The sequence below is a fragment of the Pan paniscus genome, chromosome 21 (assembly GCF_029289425.2).
Source record: "Pan paniscus chromosome 21, NHGRI_mPanPan1-v2.0_pri, whole genome shotgun sequence".
Lineage (NCBI taxonomy): Eukaryota > Metazoa > Chordata > Mammalia > Primates > Hominidae > Pan > Pan paniscus.
The window spans coordinates 40,352,070-40,378,401 of NC_073270.2; the positions used below are offsets into that span (position 1 = coordinate 40,352,070).

Sequence of the window (26,332 nt, forward strand, 5' to 3'; positions counted from 1 at the left end):
TTCTTTGAAAAAATAGCTATTCCCTTTCAGATGGCTTAAGACAACAGGATACTCTAAAACTAAGGATAGAGAGCCCTAGTTTACAACAGGAGTTTCCAAGTGGCCTAGAAATCAGTAGGATGCAATTGATGGTCCAAGATATAAAGCCCAACAGGTGTCTTGTAATGATGTTTTTTAAAATGACAATACCCATGCTCACTCTCATTAGTGTGGGGTCAACTATTTACTGAAAATAACAGGTGGGGCATGGTGGTTTACAAATGTAATCCCAGCACTTTGAAAGGCAAAGGTGGGAGGACTGTTTGAACCCAGGAGTTAGAGACTAGCTTGGGCAACATAGTAAAACCCCATCTCTACAAAAATAAAAATAAAAAAATAAGCTGGGTGTGGTGTTACACACCTGTGGTCCCAGCTACTTAGGAGGCTGAGGTGGGAGGATCACTTAAGCCCTAGAGGTTGAGGCTGCAGTGAGCTAAGACTGAACCACTGCACTCCAGCCTGGGTGACAGAGTAAGACCCTGTTTCAAATAAAAAAATAAAAATAACACATCCTCTCAATGGTGTTTCATAAAAGGAGGAACTAGTCACTCCAGTCCAAGGAGTTTTACCCCTCTGCTAATCCAGCTCTAGAGACAAACAGGAAGAGATTATTGATGAGATCTTTCACCACCAAAGTGGTCTGTATACTTGAAACATCTAAAAACTACCTTGGAGGACAGAGGGTTATAAATGTGACAACGTCACAGACGAGAGAGTGGAGAGAAAAGAACTTTGTGTGCTTTATTCTTCAAACCAAGGAAACTCACCAGCTAGAACAACCCTAGTTGACAGAAAGTAGAAGGGAGGCAGAGAAAGAGAGAAGCTAGAAGTAATAAGACAGAATTCTATGGGAAGGTGGGCTGTCTCGCCATATTGACAGTGCCAGTCATGATGTCCTGTATCCAGGGTACTCATAAATATGACTGTGTAGGAACAGGATCACGCCCAGCTAAGCTGTGACACCAGCAGTGGCAAGCACACATCTGCTGAGCCACAGACTCTAAACTCAGAACCAGGTCACTCTGGGATAGGGCAGTGGCAGTAGTAGGAAAGGTGCTGTTCTGGAGCCCAACAGCTAGGGTGGGCTAGGGATTGATTCTTTGATTGGGTCAAAAATCTGAATGATGTTTTGGTGGGAAACTGGCCAAGAGAGGGAAAACACTGAAAATAACTTTTTAACTTAACCTGGTTCTCTACGGATTGGAAGCAGGCGAGAGAAGAGGCCCATGTGTCTGTTACCAGAGGACGGAGGCTAATGCTCCAACTCCATCCATTCCTATAGCATGGTGAAAACAAACACATGACTTTCTCCTCTCTCTCCCAGAGGAGACACAAAGAGTGAAATCAACACAGCCATCTCTTGCCCTAATTGCCTGAGGTTAATAATTGCTTGTCTGAAACTGACTGTTTATGAGGCCCAAGAGAGAAAAAGAGGCTCACAGCCTAGCCAAATGGACTTGTGAGTTTTAGAATACTTGCTCCTAGGATCAGGAAGAAGCAGTCTTCCTTCCATAGACTGAAGTAGTCTTTGGGAAGGAAAAATCTGTTCCTCCTGCTATTCTTTGTCAGTAACTGGCATCAACATCTAGCCAGATACCCTGGCAACCCTTCACCCTTCAGCTCCCATGTTCTTCCTTCCACCAGTCACCAAGCCCTGTGGATCCACCCCTGGAGCATTTATCCTTTCAGTTCTTGCTCTCGTCATCTCTCTCCAGCAGCTTTTCCCCCTCCTCCTTAGCGGTCTCCCAACCGCCTCCCATCCAAATCCATCTACAGAAGCACCAAAGGAACCTTCTAAAACAGTTTAGATCGTGGCAAGCCAGTCTTTAAAGACTTTCGATGGTTCCATTTCATCTATCGGGTTAAGTCTAAACTCCAACAGCAAACAAGACCCTTCACCACTGGGTCTCATTTCTCCAGTTTCACCTCTCACCACTCTTCCACACACGCCCTGTCCTCCAGCTACACTGGCCTATTCCCAATTTCTGAAAACATCATGCTGTTTCATTCTTCTGTGTCTGTTCTTAGGCTATTCCTTCTGCCCAAGCCATCCTTCTCTGCCCGCTTTCTAGTAGAAAGCATTCCTTCGATAGCCAGGTGAAAGGTCACTTTGTCTATGAGCCCAAGCAAAGGTGGTAACAACCGTTGATTATAGTTGACATTTATGGATCACTTGCTAGGTGCCAGGCACGGTACTGTATCCTCTGCATCAAGAACAGTTCCTGACTTGGACAGGCGCGGTGGCTCATGCCTGTAATCCCAGCACTTTGGGAGGCCGAGGTGGGCGGATCACGAGGTCGGGAGATCGAGACCATCCTGACTAACACGGTGAAACCCTGTTTCTACTAAAAATACAAAAAATTAGCCGGGCATGGTGGTGGGAGCCTATAGTCCCAGCTACTCAGGAGGCTGAGGCAGGAGAATGGCGTGAACCCGGGAGGCGGAGCTTGCAGTGAGCCGAGATCGCGCCACTGCACGCGACACAGCAAGACTCCGCCTAAAAAAAACAAAAACAAACAAACAAAAAAACCAAAAAAAACAGTTCCTGACTCAAAAAGGTCCTCAGGAAACATCACAACAGCCCTGTGAAAGCTCTATTTCTGCTTCTTAGAACAGCTTTACTGAGATAAAAACCACACATTCTACCCATTTTACAGGTCAAAAATCAAGACACAGAAACAGAAAGCTTCAGTAATGTGACCAAAACCACATAGCTGACTCCGGTACCCACTCTTAATCCCTGTGTTAATAAGCCTATCTCATTCAATACTGATGCTATCTTATAATAATCTGCATATGTTTCTCTCTCTCCCCATTTCTCTGTGAGTTTCTCAAGGGCAATACATTTATCTTAACTTTGGCTTTCCAGCACCTAGTACAGTTCCTGGCACACGTGATAAATGAACAAATGAAGAAATGAATGAATGAATATCATTCAGCAATACATATGAAATCCTTTTTAAAAATACAAGAATATTAAAGGAAACCAATGTTCTTGAGGAAGAAAAACTTATGAAGTGTAATACACAGAGTCATGAACACAGGCAAAGCGCAAAATAAATCTAACTCAAATAAAGCAGAGCCTGCAGAATAGTGGTTGAGGGTTTGTTGTGGCAGGGGGCTGGCACAGAGAATGCTCTCTGTGGAGTAAACTATTGCATGGCTGAGGCCTGCAGTCTGGGGGCAGAAACACAGTGCTGCAAGAGTCAGTAGGTTGGTGTGTGGGAAGTCTGAGTGTGGGATGCTGGGACAGGTGTGGACAGGGCGGACGCACAGCCAGAGCAAAAGTGAGGGCGAGTATGGAGGCAGGCAGGAGACTCAGAAAGGGCTATGTGTTTTGAAAAAAGCCAGAAGGGGTAAAAAGGAGTTAGGAAGGCAGAGGAGGAATGATATGTGCTTGGGGCAGAGTCAGAGAAGATCAAGGAAAGTGAGAAGTGACTTCAAATATTTTAAACAAACTGTGCAATAAGCAAACATTTCTGGAGTTTGCTCTATACGAAGAGTGTGATGGGTGCCAGGAAACTTGGTGACTCAGATAGTCTCTGTCCTCAGGGAGCTCCCAGTAAACAATTACAAAATACAGGAGGAAAGTACAAAGGAAGCAGACCTAGCCCATCAGGGGAAGCTGACACCTGAGTTTTGAACAATGAGTAGGTGAGGCTGGGCAGTCCAAGGCTGTGCACAGGCTGGAGGGCAAGAGAGAATGGTGTGCTGGGGTGGGGGTGTGTGTACTGTAATTAGCTCAATATAGCCAAAACAGGGCAAGAGCTGGGAGGAGTGACAGGAGAGAGAACACAAAAGGGGCTCCCGTGGATGCTAGTACCACTGTTCCTTAATCTGGGTGCTGGTTACTCAACGTTTCGTGAAAATTCACGTATCTGTACACTAATGAGTTATACATTTTTCCGTATATATGTCATACTTCAATAAAAAGTTACAATCCGGCTGGGCATGGTGGCTCACCCCTGTAATCTCAGCACTTTGGGAGGCCAAGGAGGGTGGATCACAAGGTCAGGAGTTCGAGACCAGCCTGGCCAATATGGTGAAGCCCCATCTCTACTAAAAATACAAAAATTAGCTGGGTGTGGTGGCGGGCGCATGTAGTCCCAGCTACTCGGGAGGCTGAGGCAGGAGAATCGCTTGAACCTGAGAGGTGGAGATTGCAGTGAGCCGAGATCATGCCACTGCACTCCAGCCTGGGCGACAGAGCAAGAGTCCGTCTCAAAAAAAAACAAAAACAAAAAAAAAGTTACAATCCAAAAAGTCTCAGCAAGCAGGTAGGAGTCAGATCACGGAGGGCTAAGCTTGCACAGTCATCCAAAAACATCTACCTACAGGCCCAGACAGGATACCTGAAATCATGTCTGAAATGGCAGCCTCATGTGGGCAAGAGCTAGGGCATCACGCTGGCCTAACCAGAAGGAACTGTGCCAAGAGGACTAAGAGTTTTACCCCAAAATGATATAACCTACCATTTGCTAGGGCAGCCCAGATGCACAGGCACTAGGCTTTCTATATAAGCCTTGATATTTAGCCTTATCCTAGGGATATTAGAGTAAATCAGTCAAATGCGTATGTACATTGGCTGTAGTATCAGGAAATTTCATTATCTACTCAATCTAGCTTTGAATATGTTATGTTTCCTAACTCTCTATTTGTGTCAGGGTGGGGGCCAAAAGCCTCAGCAAGACCGGGGGTAATACTTTGCCTCCAGGGACTGCACCTTACAGCGATCTGGGCCTGGGTGGGTGGCACAGCTACAGGAGTGAGCAGGAATGTAATGAGGTGGGGCCATGGGGACTGGTTCAGGACAGGGACTTCAAGTGGAGTAATCAGAGAATAAAGAGATTGGGTCACAGGTGATGACCTATATCAAGACAGGCAGAAACACACTGGAACGTAGTCAAAAGGACTCAGGTCCCACAGGACTATCAGAAAAGGAAGTTGCACCAGGGTGTGGGGCATCAAGTGAGACTGCCCAGGAGGAGGAGGAGATCCTGGGGGCAGGGCCAATGTATTACATTCCTTGCCAAGTGTGTTCTTTTAATGGGGCAGCCTCTCTCAGAGCAATCCGTACATATCAGTGATAACGATGATAATTTATTGAGCACTTACTCTGTTCCAGCCATGACTGTAAGCACTTTACTTGCCTTAAGCCATTTAGTCTTCTCAATAATTCCATGAAGTGGGTACAATTACTGTCCCCATTTTACAGATAATGAAACTGAAAGACAGAGAAGTTATTTGTCTGGGGTCACGAAACTAGTGAATGAGAGCAATAGGATTTAAACCAAATGGTTTTACTTCAGACCCCATGTTCTGACTGCATCACTGGGCCACCCTCTTGATCTCAATCAAGCACCATAAAAATAACAATAGGCAGAGCAACTAGTTATTGAGTGGATTCTGCTAAGGAAGCACGCTAAGCATTTTATATTTCTTATTTATTCCTCCGCTATCTCTAGGAGGTAGATATTCTGGGATCAAACCGAGGCTCTTGAGGCTGCAAGATTTGCTCAAGGCTACAGAGCTGGTAATTAGAATAAGCAGGCTGTGAAGTTGGGTTGACCTGACAAAAACTGAGTCCTTGAGTCCTCTATGTCTCCTTCTATTGGCAGGGCTTTGGCCTACAGGAACCTCAACTCGAAGTGATGGGATCACCAGGCCTCAGGATCATCACTCTTCCATTGTTCCTCTAAGGCTAGGCTCCAGGAAGAGAACCTCATTGAAACCTCCCAGGTCTCCCTATAAGGCCTATAAGGATGCTAACAATCATGAGGTCTCTTTTATTTTTTAATTTTTTTTACATGGTCTCGCTCTGTTGCCTAGATTGGAGTTCAGTGACACGGTCATAGTTCACTACACTCAAACTCCTGGGCTCGAGTGATCTGAGGGATCTTTTAAAAGGGAGGATACTATTAAAAATAGCAACCAATACCATCTGAGCAGTTATTACACGCCTTCATACCATTCATTCTTTATATTCACTCTATAAGGCAGACACTCTTTCATCCCCATGCTGCAGATAAGGAAACTGAGGCTTAGAATTGTTAAGTGACTTGCCCAAGGTGATAGAGCCAGGAGACAGTGGAGCTGGGATTAGCCACCAGATCTGTCTAACATGAGAGCAGCCTGGGCTCTTAATCATGCTTGAATACCTTCTGATAGCACTGATCCTTCTTTCTCCTTGGCAAGCAAGTCCTGTCACATGGCCTTTTTTGGTGGCATAAGGAAAGCTGGAAGAACCCTTAGGTGGCAAACTTCAAGAATATCTCGCTGTTGACAAACACCAATGGTGAAAAAGCAGGACCATCTATTAGCATCTGTTTGTCTGTTTTCCTTTTTAAAGCCTAATGAAGACTACTTCCCAGGGAAGGAGTTTTTAATTAGCTCACTGAAAGGCAGAGTACACTTTGCCCAAGCAACAGCCTTCAAAGCGAAAATTAAGCTGCTCCACTAAACTAATATCAACCTGCCCAAAGACCTGTGTTTCCCAGCCAACACTACAATAAGGACATCACAATACAATGGCCCGGGCCTTGTCCTGGCCTGCATCTCTCAGAGTGTCCCAGGCAACCCTGGGCTGCCACAAAGGAAGCCAGGGGAAAGCAAGCAGCAAGAGTCAAGGGGACAAAGCAAACAAGGTCACTCCCTTCTGTGGTGTATCTGCTCCATGGAAGTCTGGGGAGCATTGCTAAGTTTACTTCCACTGCCCCTATCGTCTTATCAATCAAGTTAATTTAATTTAGTTTTTAATTATGTACTCACTGAAGAAACTTTGAAAAAAAAAATATGAGGCCGGGCGTGGCGGCTCACGCCTGTAATCCCAGCACTTTGGGAGGCCAAGGCGGGTGGATCACCTGAGGTCGGGAGTACAAGACCAGCCTGACCAACATGGAGAAACCCCGTCTCTACTAAAAATGCAAAATTCGGATGTGGTGGCGCATGCCTGTAATCCCAGCTATTCGGGAAACTGAGGCAGGAGAATCACCTGAACCCGGGAGGCAGAGGTTGCAGTGAGCCGAGATCGTGCCATTGCACTCCAGCCTGGGGAACAAGAGCGAAACTCCATCTCAAAAAAAAGAAAACAAAACAAAACAAAACAAAGCTACATATCTATATGAAAAGGAAATAAAATTCACCCATGAACTTAATCTACAGGAACAAGTATTATCCTTTTGGGATCTATTTTCTAACTATTTTTGTTGCTTTAACATAGTTGAGATTCATTAAAATGCTGGGCACAGTGGCTCACACCTGTAAGCCCAGCACTTTGGAAGGCTGAGGCAGGTGGATTGCTTGAGGCTTAGAGTTCAAGACTAGCCTGGACAACAGAGCAAGATCTGGTCTTTACAAAAAACCTTTAAAATTCCGAGACTGCACCACTGCACTCCAGCCTGGGCAACAGAACAAGACTCTGTCTCAAAAAAAAAAAAAAAGAAAGAAAAAAAAAAGAAAGAAAAAAACCAACTAGGCATGGTGGTGCATGCCTGTCATCTCAGCTACATGGGAGGATGGGGTGGGAGGATCACTTGAGCCTAGGAGTGTGAAGTTACAGTGAGCTATGACTGTGCCACTGCACTTCAGCCTGAGTGGCCTGGGTGACAGAGTAAGACCCTGTCTCCAGAAAACAAAATTAGATTAAAAAAAAAAATACATACACACATACACAATTTTACATTGTTTAAAAAAACATTTATTTTCATGTAGTTTAAAATTATATTTAAATATCATGTGCATAATATTCTACTACATGGGTAAACCATATTTTACTTAACCACTCCTCTCTAAAGTATTTTCTAATTTTTCCAGTGATTATAAATAATTCTGCGATTAATAACTTTGTACCATAAAGCTTTGTGTCTTTATTTCTGCATTACTTTAGGATAGGTTCTCAAAAGTAGAATAAAAATCAAAACTACAAACATTTTATCCCCAGGTGGATAGTGTTAGATAAATAAATGAATAAAATGTTTTAAAACTCCAAACTTTTTTTTTTTTTTTTTGAGACGGAGTTCCGCTTTTGTTGCCCAGGCTGGAGTGCAATGGCGTGATCTCGGCTCACTGCAACCTCCACCTCCCGGGTTCAAGCGATTCTCCTGCCTCAGCCTCCCTAGTAGTTGGGATTACAGGTGCCCGCCACCACACCCTGCTAATTTTTGTATTTTTAGTAGAGACAGGGTCTCACCATGTTGGCCAGGCTAGTCATGAACTCCTGACCTCGGGTGATCCACCTGCCTCGGCATCCCAAAGTGCTGGGAATTACAGGCGTGAGCCACCGCGCCCGGCCAAAAAAACTCCAAACATTTTAAGACTGCCCATGGTTGTACAAATTTATCAGCCAACTTCCATGTGGGAGAATATCGATTTGATAGAACATTTGCCAGAACTGAGAATTAGCTTCTAAAATCTTTACCAATTTCCGAGGCAAAAAAAAAAAAAAAAAGCTTTCAAAAGTTTTTAAATTTCAATTTGCTTTTCTTTATTAATTATCCATGGAGTTGAATATTTTTCCATAATTTTCAGTGATTTATATTCCTTTTCTTGTGAATTTTCTCAAATATTTTCTTTTTTAGGATAAAAAGTAAATTATTCCTTCATTAATTTTATTAAATAATTTTATTAATATTATGTGGTAAAATGTGAACTGTAGAAATATAACTTGCAGAAGTTATAACTGAACTAACTATATTATATATACTGTTAGCAGAGATTACTAAAATACTCAAAGAGCTGGAGTGGTTCAGAGACCTAGCTAAAATAGAACTCTTCAAATATTTTAACAGATTAGAAATGTTGTTTGTGAGGGTCTCTATTTATAGTAGCAAATAATGGAAAACAAATGTCCAACAAAAGAGAAGCGCTGGGACCTCATAACAAATACGCAAGAGGAACTGAAGTGGACGTGCGGCAGAGTGATGAAAGACTTCCTTTCCAATTTATAGGTTTGAATTTCTTTTATTCTTACCAAATGCCTAAACTACTTCCAAAATTAAATTTAAATTTAAAGGAAATGACAAATATGCGACCAATGTCAGACATGATTCATATGAAATAAGTGATAAAAGTAAAACAAAATTATGTATATAACATTACAAAAATGTCTACGAATTCATTAAACAAAAGTCTGGAGTGATATAAAATTTTTTTTGCTCTGTGGAACCAAAAAAAAACCATGGCTGTGAAAGAGATACATATAACTTACTTACATGTTTTTCTTCCCCAAACAAAAACCTTTTCGTTGACTTACAGGTCATAAAATATATTTTTTTAATGGCATACTTTTACATTTTTACGAGCGACTCCTAGGAAAACAAATAAACGTGCACCTTCTGAGGGCATGTCTTCAGTTTCTCTATCTTTGCACTCGGCTATTTTAAAGATGACATTTCCAAAGGCCAGTACTTGGTCCCTTCTGCCAGGCTGCTGCGTATATTGTTTATTTTAATGGACACCAGACACCTTGATAAATGACAACCTATCTGAACCTGCCACTCTGGAAACAGGGATTAAGGCAGGGAGAATTCACAGACAGCAGAGTATTTACTGTTAAGAGTTATTTCTGACAGAATGACCACCACGATCTTCAGAACAAGACAATTCAGGCTATGCAATATCTAGCCATTTTAAGTAACCCAATAATAAATTAAACTAATAGGCCTACAGAAAGACCACTCATAAGCATTCCAAGAGAAACAATCTCTTATAAAGACCTAAGGCATCCTCGGGTGCCACCCCAGAAAAGGTAGGCAAACTGTAAGTAAAAGGTTCTACGTACAACTTTTTACTCTTTACTTCCTGAGTACACAAACTATTTAACAATAGTGTACAAATATAAGGACTCTTACACGCTTCTTATGGGAGTATAAATGTGGCGATACATTTCAGAAATCCGAGTGGTTGTGGTGGTTGACGCCTGTAATATCAGCACTCAAGGAGGTAGAGGTGGGAGGACAGCTTGAGCCCAGGAGTTCAAGACCAGGCTGGGCAACACAGTGAGACCCCATTATCCACAAAAAGGAAAAAAAATCAATAAATTAATTCCAGAAATTGTTAAAAAGTGGCAAATATTTCTATTTCTAGGACAAGAAAATAACTAAACATGAGTGCAAAAATTGCTGTACATTAGAAAGTTAATTGTAATATTTAAACAGCTAAAAACTGGAAAATCACCTAAATATTTAATGATACATACATTGGTTAAAGAATTTCTATATTCATAAAATGAATATGCAGCCATTAAAAATGATAGACTAGAACTGGGCGCAGTGGCTCACACCTGTAACCCCAGCACTTTGGGAGGCCAAGGCAGGCAGATCACTTGAGGTCAGGAGTTCGAGACCAGCCTGACCAACATGGTGAAACCTTGTCTCTGCTAAAAATGCAAAAATTAGCCGGGCGTGGTGGTGCGTGCCTGTAGTCCCAGCTACTTGAGAGGTTGAGGCACAAGAATCACTTGAACCCAGGAGGCAGAGGTTGCAATGAACTGAGATCATGTCACTGCACTCCAACCTGGGCGACAGAGCGAGACTGTCTCAAAAAAAAAGATAGATCAGACATTTATTGATATATGTTATATGTAGTAGGTTGTATTATTGGCCCCAATTTCCCCCCACCATGTCCAGGCCCTTTGCTGTATAACTTTGCAGTGCCTTCCTGTTGTGAACAGCATGGAAATCTCCACCCCTGGGCTCAGCCATGTGTAACTTTTTTTTTTTTTTTAGATGGACTCTCGCTCTGTCGCCCAGGCTGGAGTGCAGTGGCACAGTCTCAGCTCACCGAAACCTCTGCCTCCCAGGTTCAAGCAATTCTCTGCCTCAGCCTCCCAAGTAGCTGGGATTACGGGTGCCTGTCACCACGCCCAGCTAATTTTTGTATTTTTAGTAGAAATGAGGTTTCACCATCTTGGCTAGGCTAGTCTTGAACTCCTGACCTCATGATCCACCCACCTCAGCCTCCCAAAGTGCTGGGATTACAGGCGTGAGCCACCATGCCGGGCCATATATTACATTTTGATCAATGGGATATTAGCACATGTGATGCAACCAGGAACTTAAAAAGTGCATGCCTGACTAGGCTTGCTCACTATTGTGCTTCTGCCATTGCTATGAAAAGAAAATACCTAAGTCTGTCCCCTGGCCCAAGAGAATGACAACCATGTGGAGCAGAGCCCAACCTAGATTAGCCAACTCCAGCCAGCCACTGACGTGAAAATGAAGCCCATGTAACCAGCCAACTGACAAGCCATGTCCAACCTAGATCAGCTGACTCCTTGCTGACTTACAGATGTATGAGCTAAGTAAACACTTGTTGTTGTTTTAAGCTACTGAATTCTGGAATGGCTTATTAGTATTTTTGTGGTACTAGCTAATTGATACAAGATTTAAAAGTCTGGAGGGAAAAATGTTGGGAAAATCTGGAAATATATAACCCAAATGCTTACAGAGGAACTTTTAGTTAAAAATAATAGATTGATCACATGTGTTTATCAACTCTCCCTCCAAAAATCTCATTAAAATGAAAACAAGAGATTAAAACCATATTAAATCACAAAGAAAGTAAGAGGAGATTATAGCAAAACCAACTTTAACACAATAGTGAAAAAATACAAAGCAGATGAGAGAAGAATAAATCACTTGGTGATGTGGAAGAAATTACAGCTCAGTGGCCTACAAAGAGGATTACTAATAAAAATCAGCCAACTCACCCCACAGAACTTCTGAGAAATTCAGCACTAGAGTGCATCAGGTGCTATGGGAGGTGGGGGTATGGCATAGAGAAAAAAATCAAGTTGAAAGTTTATATACAGACCACTGAGAACAACAGGTGTTACCCCAACTATGTGCAGCCAAATGACCATTCCCGCATAACCCATCCCTCTAACTTTCTACTCTACCTGCAGAAGACCTCAGTTCTGGAGAAAGCTAACTAAGGGCACAAGTCTAGGAACTACTTTGCACAGTAATGGGCTGAGGAGAGGTGTGGGCTGAAAAGCAATGAGATTAAATAAAGTCTCCAGACTGAAACCAGCCACCTTCCCTGTTCCTGCTCTCACAACTCCAGCAGCTAGTCTTATGCACCCTCCACCCCACAAAAAAACCCTAACTCTGCTACCCCAGACAGGACTTCAGAGGATTCCTCTTTGGGAAAACTGAATAGTTTCAAAGGAAAATAAAACCTGCAGATGATGACATTTGTAAATGCCCCCGACCCAAAGAAAGAGGCCAGCCCACCGCCTGATTCCCTGTACAGTGAAAATGATCCACCAACAAGCCCTGCCCATGCACGGAGTCTCCAGTCAATATGTCAGTGCCTCATTTAAAAATTTTTTTTATTATTATTTTTTTTTTTACAGATGGCTGTCACCCAAGCTGGAGTACAGTGGCACAATCATAGCTCACTGCAGCCTCAAACTCCTAGACTCAAGCAATCCTTCTGCCTCAGCCTCCTGAGTAGCTGGGACTATAGGCAAGTACCATCACACCAGGCTAATTTCCTTTTTTTGTAGAGACGAGGTCTCACTATGTTGTCCAGGCTGGTCTTGAACTCCTGGCCTCAAGCAATCCTCCCACCTCAGCCTCCCAAAATGCTGGGATTATGGGTGTGAGTCATTGTGCCAGGCCATGTCTCACTCTTAAATAGAAACAGCAAGGATTACCATACATATAAGAAAATCATATGGAAGAAATCCTCCCAAAACAAACAATTAAAAAAAATACCAGGAAGACAAAGAGACTATGCTTGGAACAAATAGAAACTGAAAATATGTATGTATAATCAGAGATGTAATAGAGGATACTGTGGTGATAAAATAAAAATAGGATGCCTCAAAGAAACAACCAGAGACCAGATAAAAATGTATAAAAATGTAATAAATAAAAGTTAAAACTCGATAGAGGAGCTGGAAGATAAAAACAAGGAAATGTCCCAGAAAAAGTAAGAGAAAGTAAGTAAAAATGATGGGAAAAACAATAGAAAATAAAATATGCATACTTGATCAATCAAGAAAATCCAACATCCAATAAACATCCAAAACAAGAGGACAGAGAAAACAGAGGTAGAATTTGGAAAAGTTGTTCAGGAACACCCTCTAGAACTAAAGACACTAGTTTCCATATTGAAAGGGCCTACCAAGTGCTCAGCATAATGAATTTAAAAAGACGCATGTCCAGACATAGCATCATAAAATTTCAAAACGCTCAGGATAAAAAGAAGACACTTAATTTTTCTTCTCCTTTTTTTTTTTTTGAGACAGAGTCTTGCTCTGTTGCCCAGGTTGGAGTGCAGTGGCGCGATCTCGACTCACTGCAAGCTCCGCCTCCTGGGTTCATGCCATTCTCCTGCCTCAGCCTTCTGAGTAGCTGGGACTACAGGTGCCAGCCACCATGTCCGGCTAATTTTATATATATATATATATATATATATATATATATATATTTTTTTTTTTTTTTTTTTTTTAGTAGAGACGGGGTTTCACCGTGTTTTCTTCTCCTTTTCTTGAGGCAGGGTCTTGCTCTGTTGCCCAGGCTACAGTGCAGTGTCACTATCTTGGCTCAATGTAGCCTTAACCTCCTGGGCTCAAGTGACCCTCCTGCCTCAGCCACCCAAGTAGCTAGGACTATAGGCGCGTGCCACCACACCTGGCTAATTTTGCTTATTTTTTGTAAAGATGAGGTCTCACTACGTTGCCCAGGCTGGTCTCAAATTCCTAGGCTCAAGAGATCCTCCTGCTTCAGCCTCCCAAAGTGCTAGGATTACAGGCTTGAGCCACTGTGCTCAATATTTAAGATATTAAATATTTCAGGAAAAAAAAACTGGGTTATATCCATGACCATAAAACTGCTCAATAGCTACCAAGATACTAGAAGACAATGAAGCAATGCCTTCAAAATTCTAAAGGAAAAGTTATTCGAGTTTAAAATTCTTAATCCTACCCAACTATTAATTTGGTGCTAAACCAGAATAAAGATATTTTTTAGACATAGAATAACTCAAAATATATATCTCATATACCCTTTTTTTTTTTTTGAGATGGAGTCTCACTCTGTCGCCCAGGCTGGAGTGCAGTGGCACGATCTTGGCTCACTGCAACCTCTGCCTCCCAGGTTCAAGCAATTCTCTGCCTCAGCCTCCCAAGTAGCTGGGATTACAGGTGCCCACCACCACGCCCAGCTAATTTTTTGTTTTTAGTAGAGATGGGGTTTCACCATCTTGACCAGGCTGGTCTTGAACTCCTGACCTCGTGATCTACCCGCCTCGGCCTCCCAAAGTGCTGGGATTACAGGTGTGAGCCACTGCGCCCAGCCTTCATACACCCTTTCTTAGACAACTACTGAGAAAGTACTTCAGAAAAACAGAAAAAAATCAATAAAAAAGAGAAGGAACTCCAGGAGAGGAGGGATACAGAACAGGAGATTTATGAAGTTAAGTTCCAGTATGACAGCTTTATACCAGGCCCAGAGAACAACCAGGACAGACTGGGGTAGGATAAAAGATGTGTGAGAAAAATCTCCAGAAAAACAATAAAACCTATAAACTATTTGATGTGTTTAAGTGTTGTTAAAAGGAAAAAAAAAAAAAAGAAGAACATTGTTAGGTACTTGACAGATCTAGTGGAGCAACCAGGGAATAAAACAGTGATTGGCACCCACGAACTAAGCAAAAAACCAAACAAGCAATAAAAGACAATTATTAACCCCAGGAAAAATAAAAGGTAGTACATGGAAGAAAAAAGTAGTCATAGTTACTACTTTGCCCAGCAGTGGAATAACACATACAGTGTTGTAAAATATAGGTGCTGATACTGATTCAATAAAAACTATGATGTTGACCAGGTGTGGTGGTTCATGCTTATAGTCCTGGCACTTTGGGAGGCCAAGGAGGGTGGATCGCTTAAGTCCAGGAATTCGACAGCAGCCTGGGCAACATGGCAAAACCCTGTCTCTATAAAAAATACAAAAATTAGCCAGGCATGATGGAGGGTGCTTGTAGTCCTAGCTACTCAGGAGGCTGAAGTGGGAGGATCACCTGAGCTGGGGAGGTCAAGGCTTCCGTGAGCCATGACTGCCACTGCACTCTAGCCCTGAGTGACAGAGTGAGACCCCGTCTCAAAAACAAAACAAGAAAAAACAAAACAAACAAACAAGAAACCATGGTGTAACTACTACAGGAAAATCAGGCAAAGGGGAAAAGGGGATATTGGTACCAAAGAGCTAAATTTTTTTTTTTTTTTGAGATGGAGTCTTGCTCTGTCACCCAGGCTGGAATGCAGTGGCGAGATCTCAGCTCACTGCAACCTCCACCTACCTGGCTCAAACCATTCCCCTGCCTCAGCCTCCTGAGTAGCTGGGATTACAGGCGCACACCACCACACCCGGCTAATTTTTTTCCTATTTTTAGTAGCGATGGGGTTTCACCATGTTGGCAAGACTGGTCAAACTCCTGATCTCAGGCAATCCAACCGCCTTGGCCTCCAAGTGCTGGGATTATAGGAGTGAGCCACTGCACCTGGCCCCAAAGAGCTAAATCTTTATCACTGTCCATGATGGGAGTGCAACAAATAATGTCTAAAATTTATAATTCAGGAAATATAATATAAGGTCTTATTTAGAAATATGGAATACTAGCAAAAGCCAGAAAGTAGTTGCTTCAAAGAAGTTGAACTAGGGGTGGGAAGAAAGAGGAAGGCTGCTATTCTAATCATAAGCCTTTTAGAACCTTTTTTAATTTTTTTTAAGAGATAAGGTCTTACTCTGTCACCCAGGCTGGAGTGCAGTGGCATGATCACAGCTCACTGCAGCCTCAAACTTGCAAGCTCAAGCAATCCTCCTGCCTCAGCCTCCCAAGTAGTTGGGACTACAGGTACATGACACTGTGCCAGGCTAATTTTTTTATGTTTTGCAGAGACAAGCTCTTGCTATGTTCCCCAGGCTGGTCTTAATCTTCTGGGCTCAAGTGATCTTCCTGCCTCGGCTTCCCAAAGTGCTGAGATTACAGGTATGAGCCACCACACCTGGCCTAGAACTTTTTTTTAAAGCTATGTTAACAGTGACTGTCTGAGAAGTTAAGTTTTCAAGATGTTTTAATTTTTTTCTCTTGCCATGACTACATTTTCTAAATAATCTTGTATTACTTGTGTAATTTTTAAAAATGTTTTTAAGTGTTGCATTAAAAAAAAACAAAACAAAACCACAGCACAAGTGTTGCAAAATCTTGCATAAATCAGGGACTGACCTTTGTACTCTCCTTTCAGGGCCTTACCTTTTATCGTAGTCAAAATGAAGAAAGCAATGAGGGTGTTGTTGATGGCACAGGTAGACTTGGCAACACAAGACAAAATCGTGTAAGGATTTAAGAGATAGCTGGGGAAGAACAAACATATTTGGCATTAGTAATCCTGACAAAGGAGCCCTCGCCATTACAGCAAGGAAGTTCCAAGAGATTTATTAAAAGCTTACACAAAGGAAGGCAGCTTCTCAGAAATGAGTTCCCCCAAATAAAAGAGAATAGAGTGGGGGGTGAGGCTGATAAGTAAAAGGTACTGAACATGGACTGCCTATTCTGTTCTATAGGGTATATGGAAAACTGTTGTATTTAATCATCACAGAGATCCTGTAACTCGCAATAACATCATTCCAGTTTTGCAGATGAGGAAACATTTGCAGGTGACATTCAAGAAGCAGCTGAGTCTCAATGGTAAAGCGACTTGCCCAAAATCTCACAAACTAATAAATACATCCAAAATCAGGTCTTTCTAGCTCTATAAATGTTCTTTTTACTATTTCAGATTTCAAAAAATGATAAAATTCTACCAATTCCCACAGAGCCACATATCTCAAGAATAGCTACATTTACCTCTGAGAACCAGGAAAGTACATTTTCCTCAGTCAGGCTCCTAAGCCCTGACACAGGTCATGCCAATCCAAGAGTTAAAGCAGCTTAGATGTAGCCTTCTTGGCAGTTAAACAGAATCCACTGAGCCAGACCCCAAGGACAGAATAAATATCTACTGAGCTCAACAAGTCAAGTGTTACAGAACTTCAAAGGACATCTGGACCCTCACTAGGAAGGAGTTAATAAGCTGAAACACCTAGTGTTTTCCTGAGATGGGAAGGAATGAACTGAGAAAATGAATTCGAAATGCTTGTGAGTAGGGAAATCTTAGATAGCCATAACAAATTGTTTGTATTTATTTCTATCCTGCTTCCACAAAGGATTTGAGGCAGCTAAAATGAGAACAAGCCGGGAGCAGTGGCTCACGCCTGTAATCCCAGCACTTTGGGAGGCCGACACAGGCAGATCACCTGAGGTCGGGAGTTTGAGACCAGCCTGACCAACATGGAGAAACCCTGCCTCTACTAAAAATACAAAATTGGCCAGGCGTGGTGGCACATGCCTGTAATCCCAGCTACTCGGGAGCCTGAGGCAGGAGAATCGCTTGAACCCGGGAGGCTGAGGTTGCAGTGAACCGAGATGACGCCATTGCACTCCAGCCTGGGCAACAAGAGTGAAACTCAGTCTCAAAAAAAAAAAAAGAGAACAGATAATAAAAAATAGGCTGGGCATGGTGGCTCACTCACACCTGTAATCCCAGCACTTTGGGAGGCCAAGGTGGGTGGATCACTTGAGCTCGAGTTCGAGACCAGCCTAGCCAACATGGCGAGACTCTGTCTCTACTAAAAAAAAAAAACACAAAAAAACCCTTAGCCAGGCATGGTAGTACACACCTGTAGTCCCAGATACTTGGGAGGCTGAGGTGGGAGAATCACTTCAGTCCAGGAGGTAGAGGCTGCAGTGAGCCGTGACTGTACCAGTGTACTCCAGCCTGGGTGACAGAGTGAGACTCCATCTCAAAACAACAAAGAACAGATAATAAAAAATAATAGCAAAGTACAAATAGAAATAAAGAATCAGCCAGGAGCAATAACTCATGCCTGTAATCCCAGCACTTTGGGAGGCCGAGGTGGGTGGATCATTTGAGGTCAGGAGTTCAAGACCAGCCTGGCCAACATGGTGAAACCCCGTCTCTGCTAAAAGTACAAAAAAATATCCAGGCGTGGTGGCGGCTACCTGTAGTCCCAGCTACTCGGGAGGCTGAGGCAGGAGAATTGCTTGAACCCAGGAGGTAGAGGTTGCAGTGAGCCGAGATTGCACCACTGCACTCCAGCCTGGGCAACAGAGCAAGACTCCGTCTCATATAAATAAATAAATAATCAAGAGCAAGGAAAACATAAATAAAAGGAGACAGTGAAGGCAATGGAAGGACCACCAAATGGATATTCTACAGCACTATAGTAATCAGCTACAAATTCGGCTCTGAGTTTCCTGGCAGAGAAAGTGAAAAGGTAGACTAGTTACATAATTCTGGTTATCAGATAGGAAGAAACATGCCAGTGTCTCAGGAAGAGATGATGATTATTATTCACAAATAAAGACCTTAAATCCAATACCTCCCACGACTGTGAGATTAGCAGTTCTACAGCCAAAGGCCTAGAAATTGCTGGCGGTTTTTTTCAGCAATTACAGACAGGCTTGTTACATAATCTTTAAAGAAACAGCTGCTGCTATTACAAAGCTACCCCCAGGACACATATAAGTCCATAAGAGATTCATAAAGTTGCTAAATTTCTGGTTCTATTAAGGTAGATCCCACCAATATTTCTGAAATACATAGATTAGAACTGATAGTCCAAAACTATTTGGTGGGAAGAAAAAAAAGCCATTTCTAAATAGCAGGTGACGTTCAAGAAGCAGCTGCATAGACATCTAATAGGGAATAGGAAATCCACACACAAGGCAGAAGGTTGAGTAAACTAGTCTCACAAGGCCCCTTCTAATTCTGAAGTTCTAAGGGCGTGTTTTTCCACGAGGAAACTTGTTTGTCTTGTTTACTGTATATCCCTAGAAACTGGTATATTATTAATATTCAATGACTATTAGTGGATTGAATAATTATTCACATTTGCCTATCTCAGGAAGATAAATGGGAATAACCCAAAAGAGTACAACTTAATGGTAGCACTGGGTACTCCCTAGAGAATTCTTTCATAGAGCCTCAGTAAGTTCCAGTCTTCCACATGGGTCACCCAGCTGGAATGCATCTGTTTGGCACTTCAGTTTTATAAGCTACAAATGGGGGACTATACTGTACACGAAACATAAGAGCTGCTTGAAATGGCAGCCACATAAAAACCAAACTTTTATTCAATCCATACATCACAATTGAAGAACTTTAGAAACACTGGTTATAAGTAGGCTGGAACCCAGATCAGCATGGAGTCAAAAAGCATTTGTGAAGGGTTTGATTGTACACAGCCCTGTGTGAGTCTTTGTCCCAAGAGAGACAGAATGGCTCTGTCTCTTTTGCTGGCCAGAACAACAGAGCCCAGTTGTGCAACAGAACTACAGCAAATACTTGATGACTAAGATTGCAAATCTCCAAAAATACAACAAACAACATGGGAAAGTCTCATCAGATTTTCCTCGCATTTGTTGGCACTAAGCCTGTTTTGTCAGGGAATACTTACAACAGGGCCACTTTCAAAGGGATGTAACGCATTTCCATAGGGGTCCGGATGAGTTCGGCCACATCTGGGGCATACTGGTCCAGTTCTAGGAGGAGTTTCTGCTTTTTAAACTAGAAAAAAAAAAAAAAAGGAAAAGATAAAACACATGAAACAATTCACTTCCCATTGTTTTTATGCTGAAGACAAAAGTCCTTTCCAAGGCCCACATGGCCCTGCCTGGTCTGGCCCTACCTCTCCAGGCTCATCTCACACTCGGCCCTCCCCATCCCCTTTCTGGGTTCCAGCACCATGAACATGCTGTGTCCCTCCTTTTCCCACAACTTTGCATTTGACCTGGAATAATTTCTTCTTCTCTTTCCCTAGTTAACTCCCACACGGTCCTTATATCTCAGTTAAATCATCATTTCCTTAGGAAGGCACACTTTCCCTCACCATCCCACACCCAGGTAAAATCCCCCTGTTATATATGTTCTTTCACATATGTTCACAGTTAGTAACTTTTTCACTTATTTATATGATTGACTAATGTCTGTCTCCCTCATTAGACTAAGAGTTCCATGAGGGCAGGGACCATGTTTATTTGCTTACCATGTATGCCTAACACCTGGCACAGTGGACAAACAATAAATATCTGTTGAATGGCTAAATGAATGACTTGCTGGCAAAGCAAAGTTCATAGCCATTTGAAGAGTTATCATCAGTGGCCTAAAGACTCCAAAGTTCCATCCATGAAGAAGTATTGTCAAGCAAGGTAGAATGATCCCAAATGTCACAGGATCTTGGGTTATGTTTTACTTCCACAGAGGAGGTGTAGAATGGCCATGATGATCAAGAGGAGGAAAGCTGGGTGTGGGTGGGCAGCTGGATAGTTAATAGGGAGTGGGATGGGGGTGGAAAGCTCTTGCCTTCCGCTGGTGTGTCCTAACAAGTTCATGGGTGTGTTCCAGAGTGAAAGAAAGGTAGGCAATCTTATAAGCAAACATGGGTCAGAATATAGATGAGAAAGCCTCTCAAACCAAAATCGGTGGCCCTGTTGATTTAATGATCAAAGAATCTCATTTAGACAATATAAAATCAATGCTGCTATCTATTAGAAAACAGTATTTCAGAGGAGCCAAGATAGCTGTGCTTAACTGTGAAGGATTAAAAATTTAATGATGTAAAAAGCAGATCACACTAGAAAATATACTGCATTGTGACATTTACATGAAGTTAAAAGCATGTAAAATAATACTATGTGTTGGGGGCCAGGCATGGTGGCTCATGCCTGTAATCCCAGCACTTTGGGAGGCCGAGGCAGGCAGATCACAAGGTCAGGAGATCGAGACCATCCTGGCTAACATGGTGAAACCCCGTCTCTACTAAAAATACAAAAAATTAGCCGGGCGTGGTGGCGGGCACCTGTAGTCCCAGCTACTCGGGAGGCTGAGGCAGGAGAATGGCGTGAACCCGGGAGGCGGAGCTTGCAGTGAGCCGAGATTATACCACCGCACTCCAGCCTGGGCGACAGAGCAAGACTCCGTCTCAAAAAAAATAAAAATAAAAAATAATACTATGTGTTATTTAGTAACATATATAATAAAAGTCAAGGCCATGTGTGTGGATGATAACCACTAGATTCAGAACAGTGGTACTGGGTAGGAGGAGAAATAGGGAGATGAAAGTATGAGAGAGAGAGAGCTGTAGGAGTAAATTTTTTTCAGCCCAAAAATAGGTTCAAAAGTATGTACTATGCTTTATCTATTTTTGCATGTCTTAGGTCTTTCAAAATTAAAAAAAAATTAACCAAAAAATATTTTTAGAAGACCATCTTTCAGTTTAAACTTGCACAGGTTTAGGTAGAGGCTTAATCTGAAAACCTGCAACAAACTTCAAAAACCTCCCTTTGATCATCTCTGTTCTTCTCACAGTTGGCAGAGTCCAAGTTAAGCGGTGGGAATGATCAGTAAGATTTATGGTGCCATTCACAGCTGGGGTTGTTTAATTAAAAGGACAAAATATAAACCAAGGTGCTTTTATCACAGAGAAGGGGGCTGGCTCAGCAATCAAGTGCTTAGTGAGGACAGCTGCAGCAGTGGTAGAAGGAAGGAGGCCTCACTAGCTAAGAGGTCTAGAGTTCTGCAGCAAAAACAAGGCCACCTGGAGTGGGTGAGAGCCACAAAGAAGGCTGTGAGAAAGGAACAGAGTTCATCCAGGGGCAGCCAGACAGACAGGTGGGAATGCAGACCTCATTCCCCAGGCTGGAAGCCAGCCAGCAGGGCTGCACTGAGAGAAAGAGGCAACTACCCGGGATGTGTACATCCTGGGCAAAGGTGACACTGTGCCAGCAATGGAAGTACTTCCTTATAACCACAATCTTCTCAAATACTTTAAAACAGAAAGATCTTCTGAAAGGAGTCTCCAGGTGGGAAGGCACACAGATCAGCAATCCCCACATTCTCAGCTTTCTAGTCTCCCTCAATTTCAGCAGCACAGGCGCTATTATGGCTCTCCTCATAGGCCCAATATCAGCTCTCCTAAGTGTAGACAAAATCCCTTTTAAAAATCCCTATTGCATCCAGCTAGAGACAGGAAAGTGGCTAAAATCAATGGAAATTTTTAAAATTATACACACATGTGTGCACGCACACACACACACACACACACACCTTAAGAAAATATAAGTATAAAATGAAGTTAGGGTATATATTAAAATCTGATGATCAATATTTCTAGATACATTCATTAGTCTTGACAATGATAAGATTTAAAACAATGACAGGAGAGATTAAAAGTGATGTGAAGGGTAGTGACCTGGATATCTTACCTTTGTGATCACTAATCAGCTTGTAGACAGATGGTATGCTTTTCCATATGTAAGTTATATTAAAAAATCAAAATGTTTTAATTTTTAAAAATCTCCAGGGTAGAGTCTTCCTTTCCTTCCACCCACTCCTCTATACAGCCCTTTCCTTGTCCCTTGAAAGATAGGTTTTGCAAGGACATAATTCCCCTACTTCAAATAAAGGGCTTTTTTTTTTTGGAGACAGAGTCTTGCTCTGTCACCAGGATGGAGTGCAGTGTTGCGATCTCAGCTCAATGCAACCTCCGCCTCCCAGGTTCAAGTGATTCTCTTGCCTCAGCCACCCGAGTAGGTGGGATTACAGGCGCCCACCACCACGCCCGGCTAATTTTTGTATTTTTAGTAGAGACGGGCTTTCACTACGTTGAAACTCCTGACCAGGCTGGAGTTTCACCAGGCTGGTCTTGAACTCCTGACCTCGTGATCTGCCTGCCTCAGCCTCCCAAAGTGTTGGGATTACAGGCGTGAGCCACAGCGCCCGGCTATAAAGGGCTTTTTCTAATCATTGAAGCTGCATCTACGTTCATTTGCATCCCCAAAAACTATGGTGGGGTCGGGGAGAGGAAACACTCCACCCCTGTCCCTACTCCTCTCCAACTGTTAGCCTCAGCACATTCCAAATTCAGGAGCCTAGCCTCCAAATTTACAACCCTCTAATCATATTAAGGGGACACAGGTTTTTATCATCCATTATCAAACCACCTGCAGCTCTCTTAACATAAATTCTGAGTTCCAAACAAGAAGCACCATCTCAGCAAAGGACAGACTAGATTAACACTGTTTTTGTCAAGTGAGATAGATGTAAAATGTCATGATAACCAACTGGTCACCATCAGCATTCAGTCCGCAGGCTAACAGCTGGAGAGGGGGTGGGGGTGCAGTCCCCTCTCTGCCCTATAGTTCTCCCAGATGCATCTGTGTGTAGACATAGTTTCATTACCAAGGATAAAAAGACTCAAATCCCACCAAGATTTAAATACTTCCCAGACTATGCGATATGAATCCTTCTGACAAAGGGAAGAAGATTTAGAGGAAGACATGCTGCTATCCTACCTAAATCAACAGTAGTATGTTAGTATCATCAAAATCTGCCATTTAAAATGAGTTAATTTTTGACAGAGCATACATAAAACTTCTATTCTGATGAAGAAACCTAATGTTCTAATAGTCTGAACTCTAAAAGTGGAAAAACAAAAACATTCCAAATTTTACTTCAGTCTTGGTAATAACAGAATGTCTTGGTGCACTAAAAACCAGGGTATTGACAACACCGTTTGGCTTTCTCTCTCCCTCTTTAAATCATGCAAAGAAAAAAACCCAAAAATCTCTATATATTTCCAAATAAACTCAGAAATAACAAACAAATTATTGGTGCTCTAAATTAAAGGCATCTCTCCTATTGACATTGAAGCCTGACTTTGTTAGGCAATTAACTGAAACCTAGTTTCATTGCTTCCTCATAAACTAACCCTACCATTAAAAACTGTTTTGTTTTGAGACAGTGTTTCACTCTGTCACTCAGGCGGGAGTGCAGTGGCATGACCACAGCTCACTGCAGCCTTGACCTCCCATGCTCAAGCCATCCTCCTGTCTCAGTCTCCAGAGTAGCTGGGCCTACAGGCACATACCACCACTCCTGGCTAATTTTTTAAAGAATTTTTTGTAGAGACAGGGTCCCACTATGTTGCCCAGGCTGGTCTTAAGCAAAAAATTGTTTTAACTAGGGAGTGTGAGAGGTTTTTTGATGAGAATTGAGCAGGAAAAAAAAAATACATATGGCATTAGCATCTAATCAACTTTCATTAAAACACAGTTCAGTTTTACATTTTGGTTATAAAGATCTGGGTAACTGTGGTCTTAGATGAAAGCTACCAATCCTGCCTCAGCTATTCATATCTATATCACACATATATATATCTCATATATATATATGCACACACACATATATCTCATATATATATATTACATATATATATATATATGCACACACACAAGTTTATTTTTTCCCTAGTCTTTTTTTTTTTTTTTTTTTTGGAGATTCACTTTCAAAAAGTTTCACTCTGTTGCCCAGGCTGGAGTACAGTGGCGCGATCTTGGCTCACTCCAATCTCCACCACCCGGGTTCAATTGATTCTTATGCCTCAGCCTCCCAAGTAGCTGGGATTACAGGTGCACGCCATCACACTTGGCTAATTTTTGTATTATTGGTAGAGACTGTCTACCTACCCAACCTATTTCGGAGAAGAGAATAGTCACTGCTAATTCATCTCTGAATTCCTCAGCTTATGAAACCCATGCCCAATTATTTCATCTACGGCCCTCAAGAGAATCCTGTTAAAGCATTTCATCTCAGCCCCTAAAGTTTTCAAGATATGCTCCATTAGTTTAAGATATATACTCCCTGGTCTTGGTGATACTAAGTCCCTAAAATATAGTTCTTAATTTTAGAGGAAGAGTCAAAGACCACACACCAATAACAGCTATGAACTCTTGGAAACAATGATATACGCACACACACATATAATTCTTCATACCATTTCCACGGTTTTATAGGCCCATTAAGGCTATAAATGAACCCCAAGTTAAGAACCCTCAGTCTAGATATTTTTAAAAATCTCTCTGAAGTCTAAAATTCTAGAATTCACCAGCTTCATCTGTCACTGATGACCAGTGACACAGAAAAGCACACTGCTATTTCTGGTTTTATTAGTAACAAAAGCTAAAATGAACCACAAACAGACAATGCCAATGAGATGCAGCCTTACTTCACCCCAGCCTAAATCTTCTCTCTCAGTGGCTCCCAGCCAATCAAGGAGTGTTGTAGCCATTTAACTACATGGGTAGTACACATGGTTAATCTGTTAACTTTCTCAGACCCCAGGAAAAGAAGAATGGTCCCACTATGCAATTCTCCTTGGCTATTACATATGGATTAAGACTGAAGTTTATATCAGGCATTTAATACATGCCAAATTTTCCAATTAAGATTACTTTCTGCAGGGAGACAGAAATGACATTGAGAATCCAATTTTACCTCAGATAGGCATAACAGTGACTTAAAAGCTGTATTTATCTTCCTATGCAAAAAAAAAAAAAAAAAAAAAAAAGACTGGTGAAAGACTAGAAGATTTTTAAGGGTCCTCATTAACGACAGGTAATATAACTGTTGTTCAGCACTACTCCAGAAGTCTGAACTTGCACAGGTATGTGGATATTAATAGTTATTAATAAGCTACATAGATGAAGCTGGCCCTTCTTTATCTGTTAGTAAAGCTGTCTTGTGGGTTTGGGGTTGATCATTCCAGAGCTGGCTGAACAGGCCAGAAGTTTCACCATCACTTCCTAGCACTTTAAAGCAGCTGGATCCTTAAGTATAAGATCTTTGTAATAACAAAGACCAGAAGGTTACCAAATTCCACCAGCTTTGCTCCACCCACAAACTACTTACCACAACTTTATTGAAGTCCTGGATTGCAAAATACAGGGCAATAGCAGTGAGTGCATCAGTTATCTGTCAAAAGAAAGAGAAATAATAGGAAATGGAACACAGTAAGTGTAAGAGTACTAGAGTGCTACTAGGGCTTGGAGTTTTGAGATAGTGATGGACTACCAAGTACTGGACTCTTACAATCAGGTAGAACTTCAACCCTCACTTTGACTACCCAAAGATAAGGCCCATTCAGGCAGGGTGAACTGGAAATCCCTGAGGATCAGGACCCATCTAGGTTCACTTCAGTTTAGTGGCCCATATCTGCTCTAGAATTGCAAGATACTTATGTTTTTTGTAAAATGGAAATAATACCCACTGCTTTGCATGCCTGATGTATGTCAAGTGCCTAGCACACAGTAGGTCCTCAATAAATAGAGTTTGTTATAATTACTAAGGAAGACCTCAGTGGGCTTCCTGGGTATTTCTTGACTCAAA

At 42.1% G+C, this 26,332-nt stretch overlaps 1 protein-coding gene across 2 annotated transcripts in view; it reads right to left on the reverse strand.

Moving 5' to 3' along the window:
• Nucleotides 1-26,332, reverse strand: part of PIGU (phosphatidylinositol glycan anchor biosynthesis class U) — a 114,676-nt gene that overhangs the window by 58,471 nt on the left and 29,873 nt on the right. Inside the window, exons 4-6 of one of the 2 annotated variants that reach the window (XM_003831824.4) lie at nucleotides 25,856-25,918; nucleotides 19,566-19,675; nucleotides 16,300-16,400 (exon numbers count right to left, since the gene is read on the reverse strand). In XM_003831824.4, the coding sequence (XP_003831872.1) occupies nucleotides 16,300-16,400; nucleotides 19,566-19,675; nucleotides 25,856-25,918 (274 nt within the window). The remainder of the gene's footprint in view (nucleotides 1-16,299; nucleotides 16,401-19,565; nucleotides 19,676-25,855; nucleotides 25,919-26,332) is intronic. The other variant, XM_034947655.3, reaches the window with a different exon arrangement.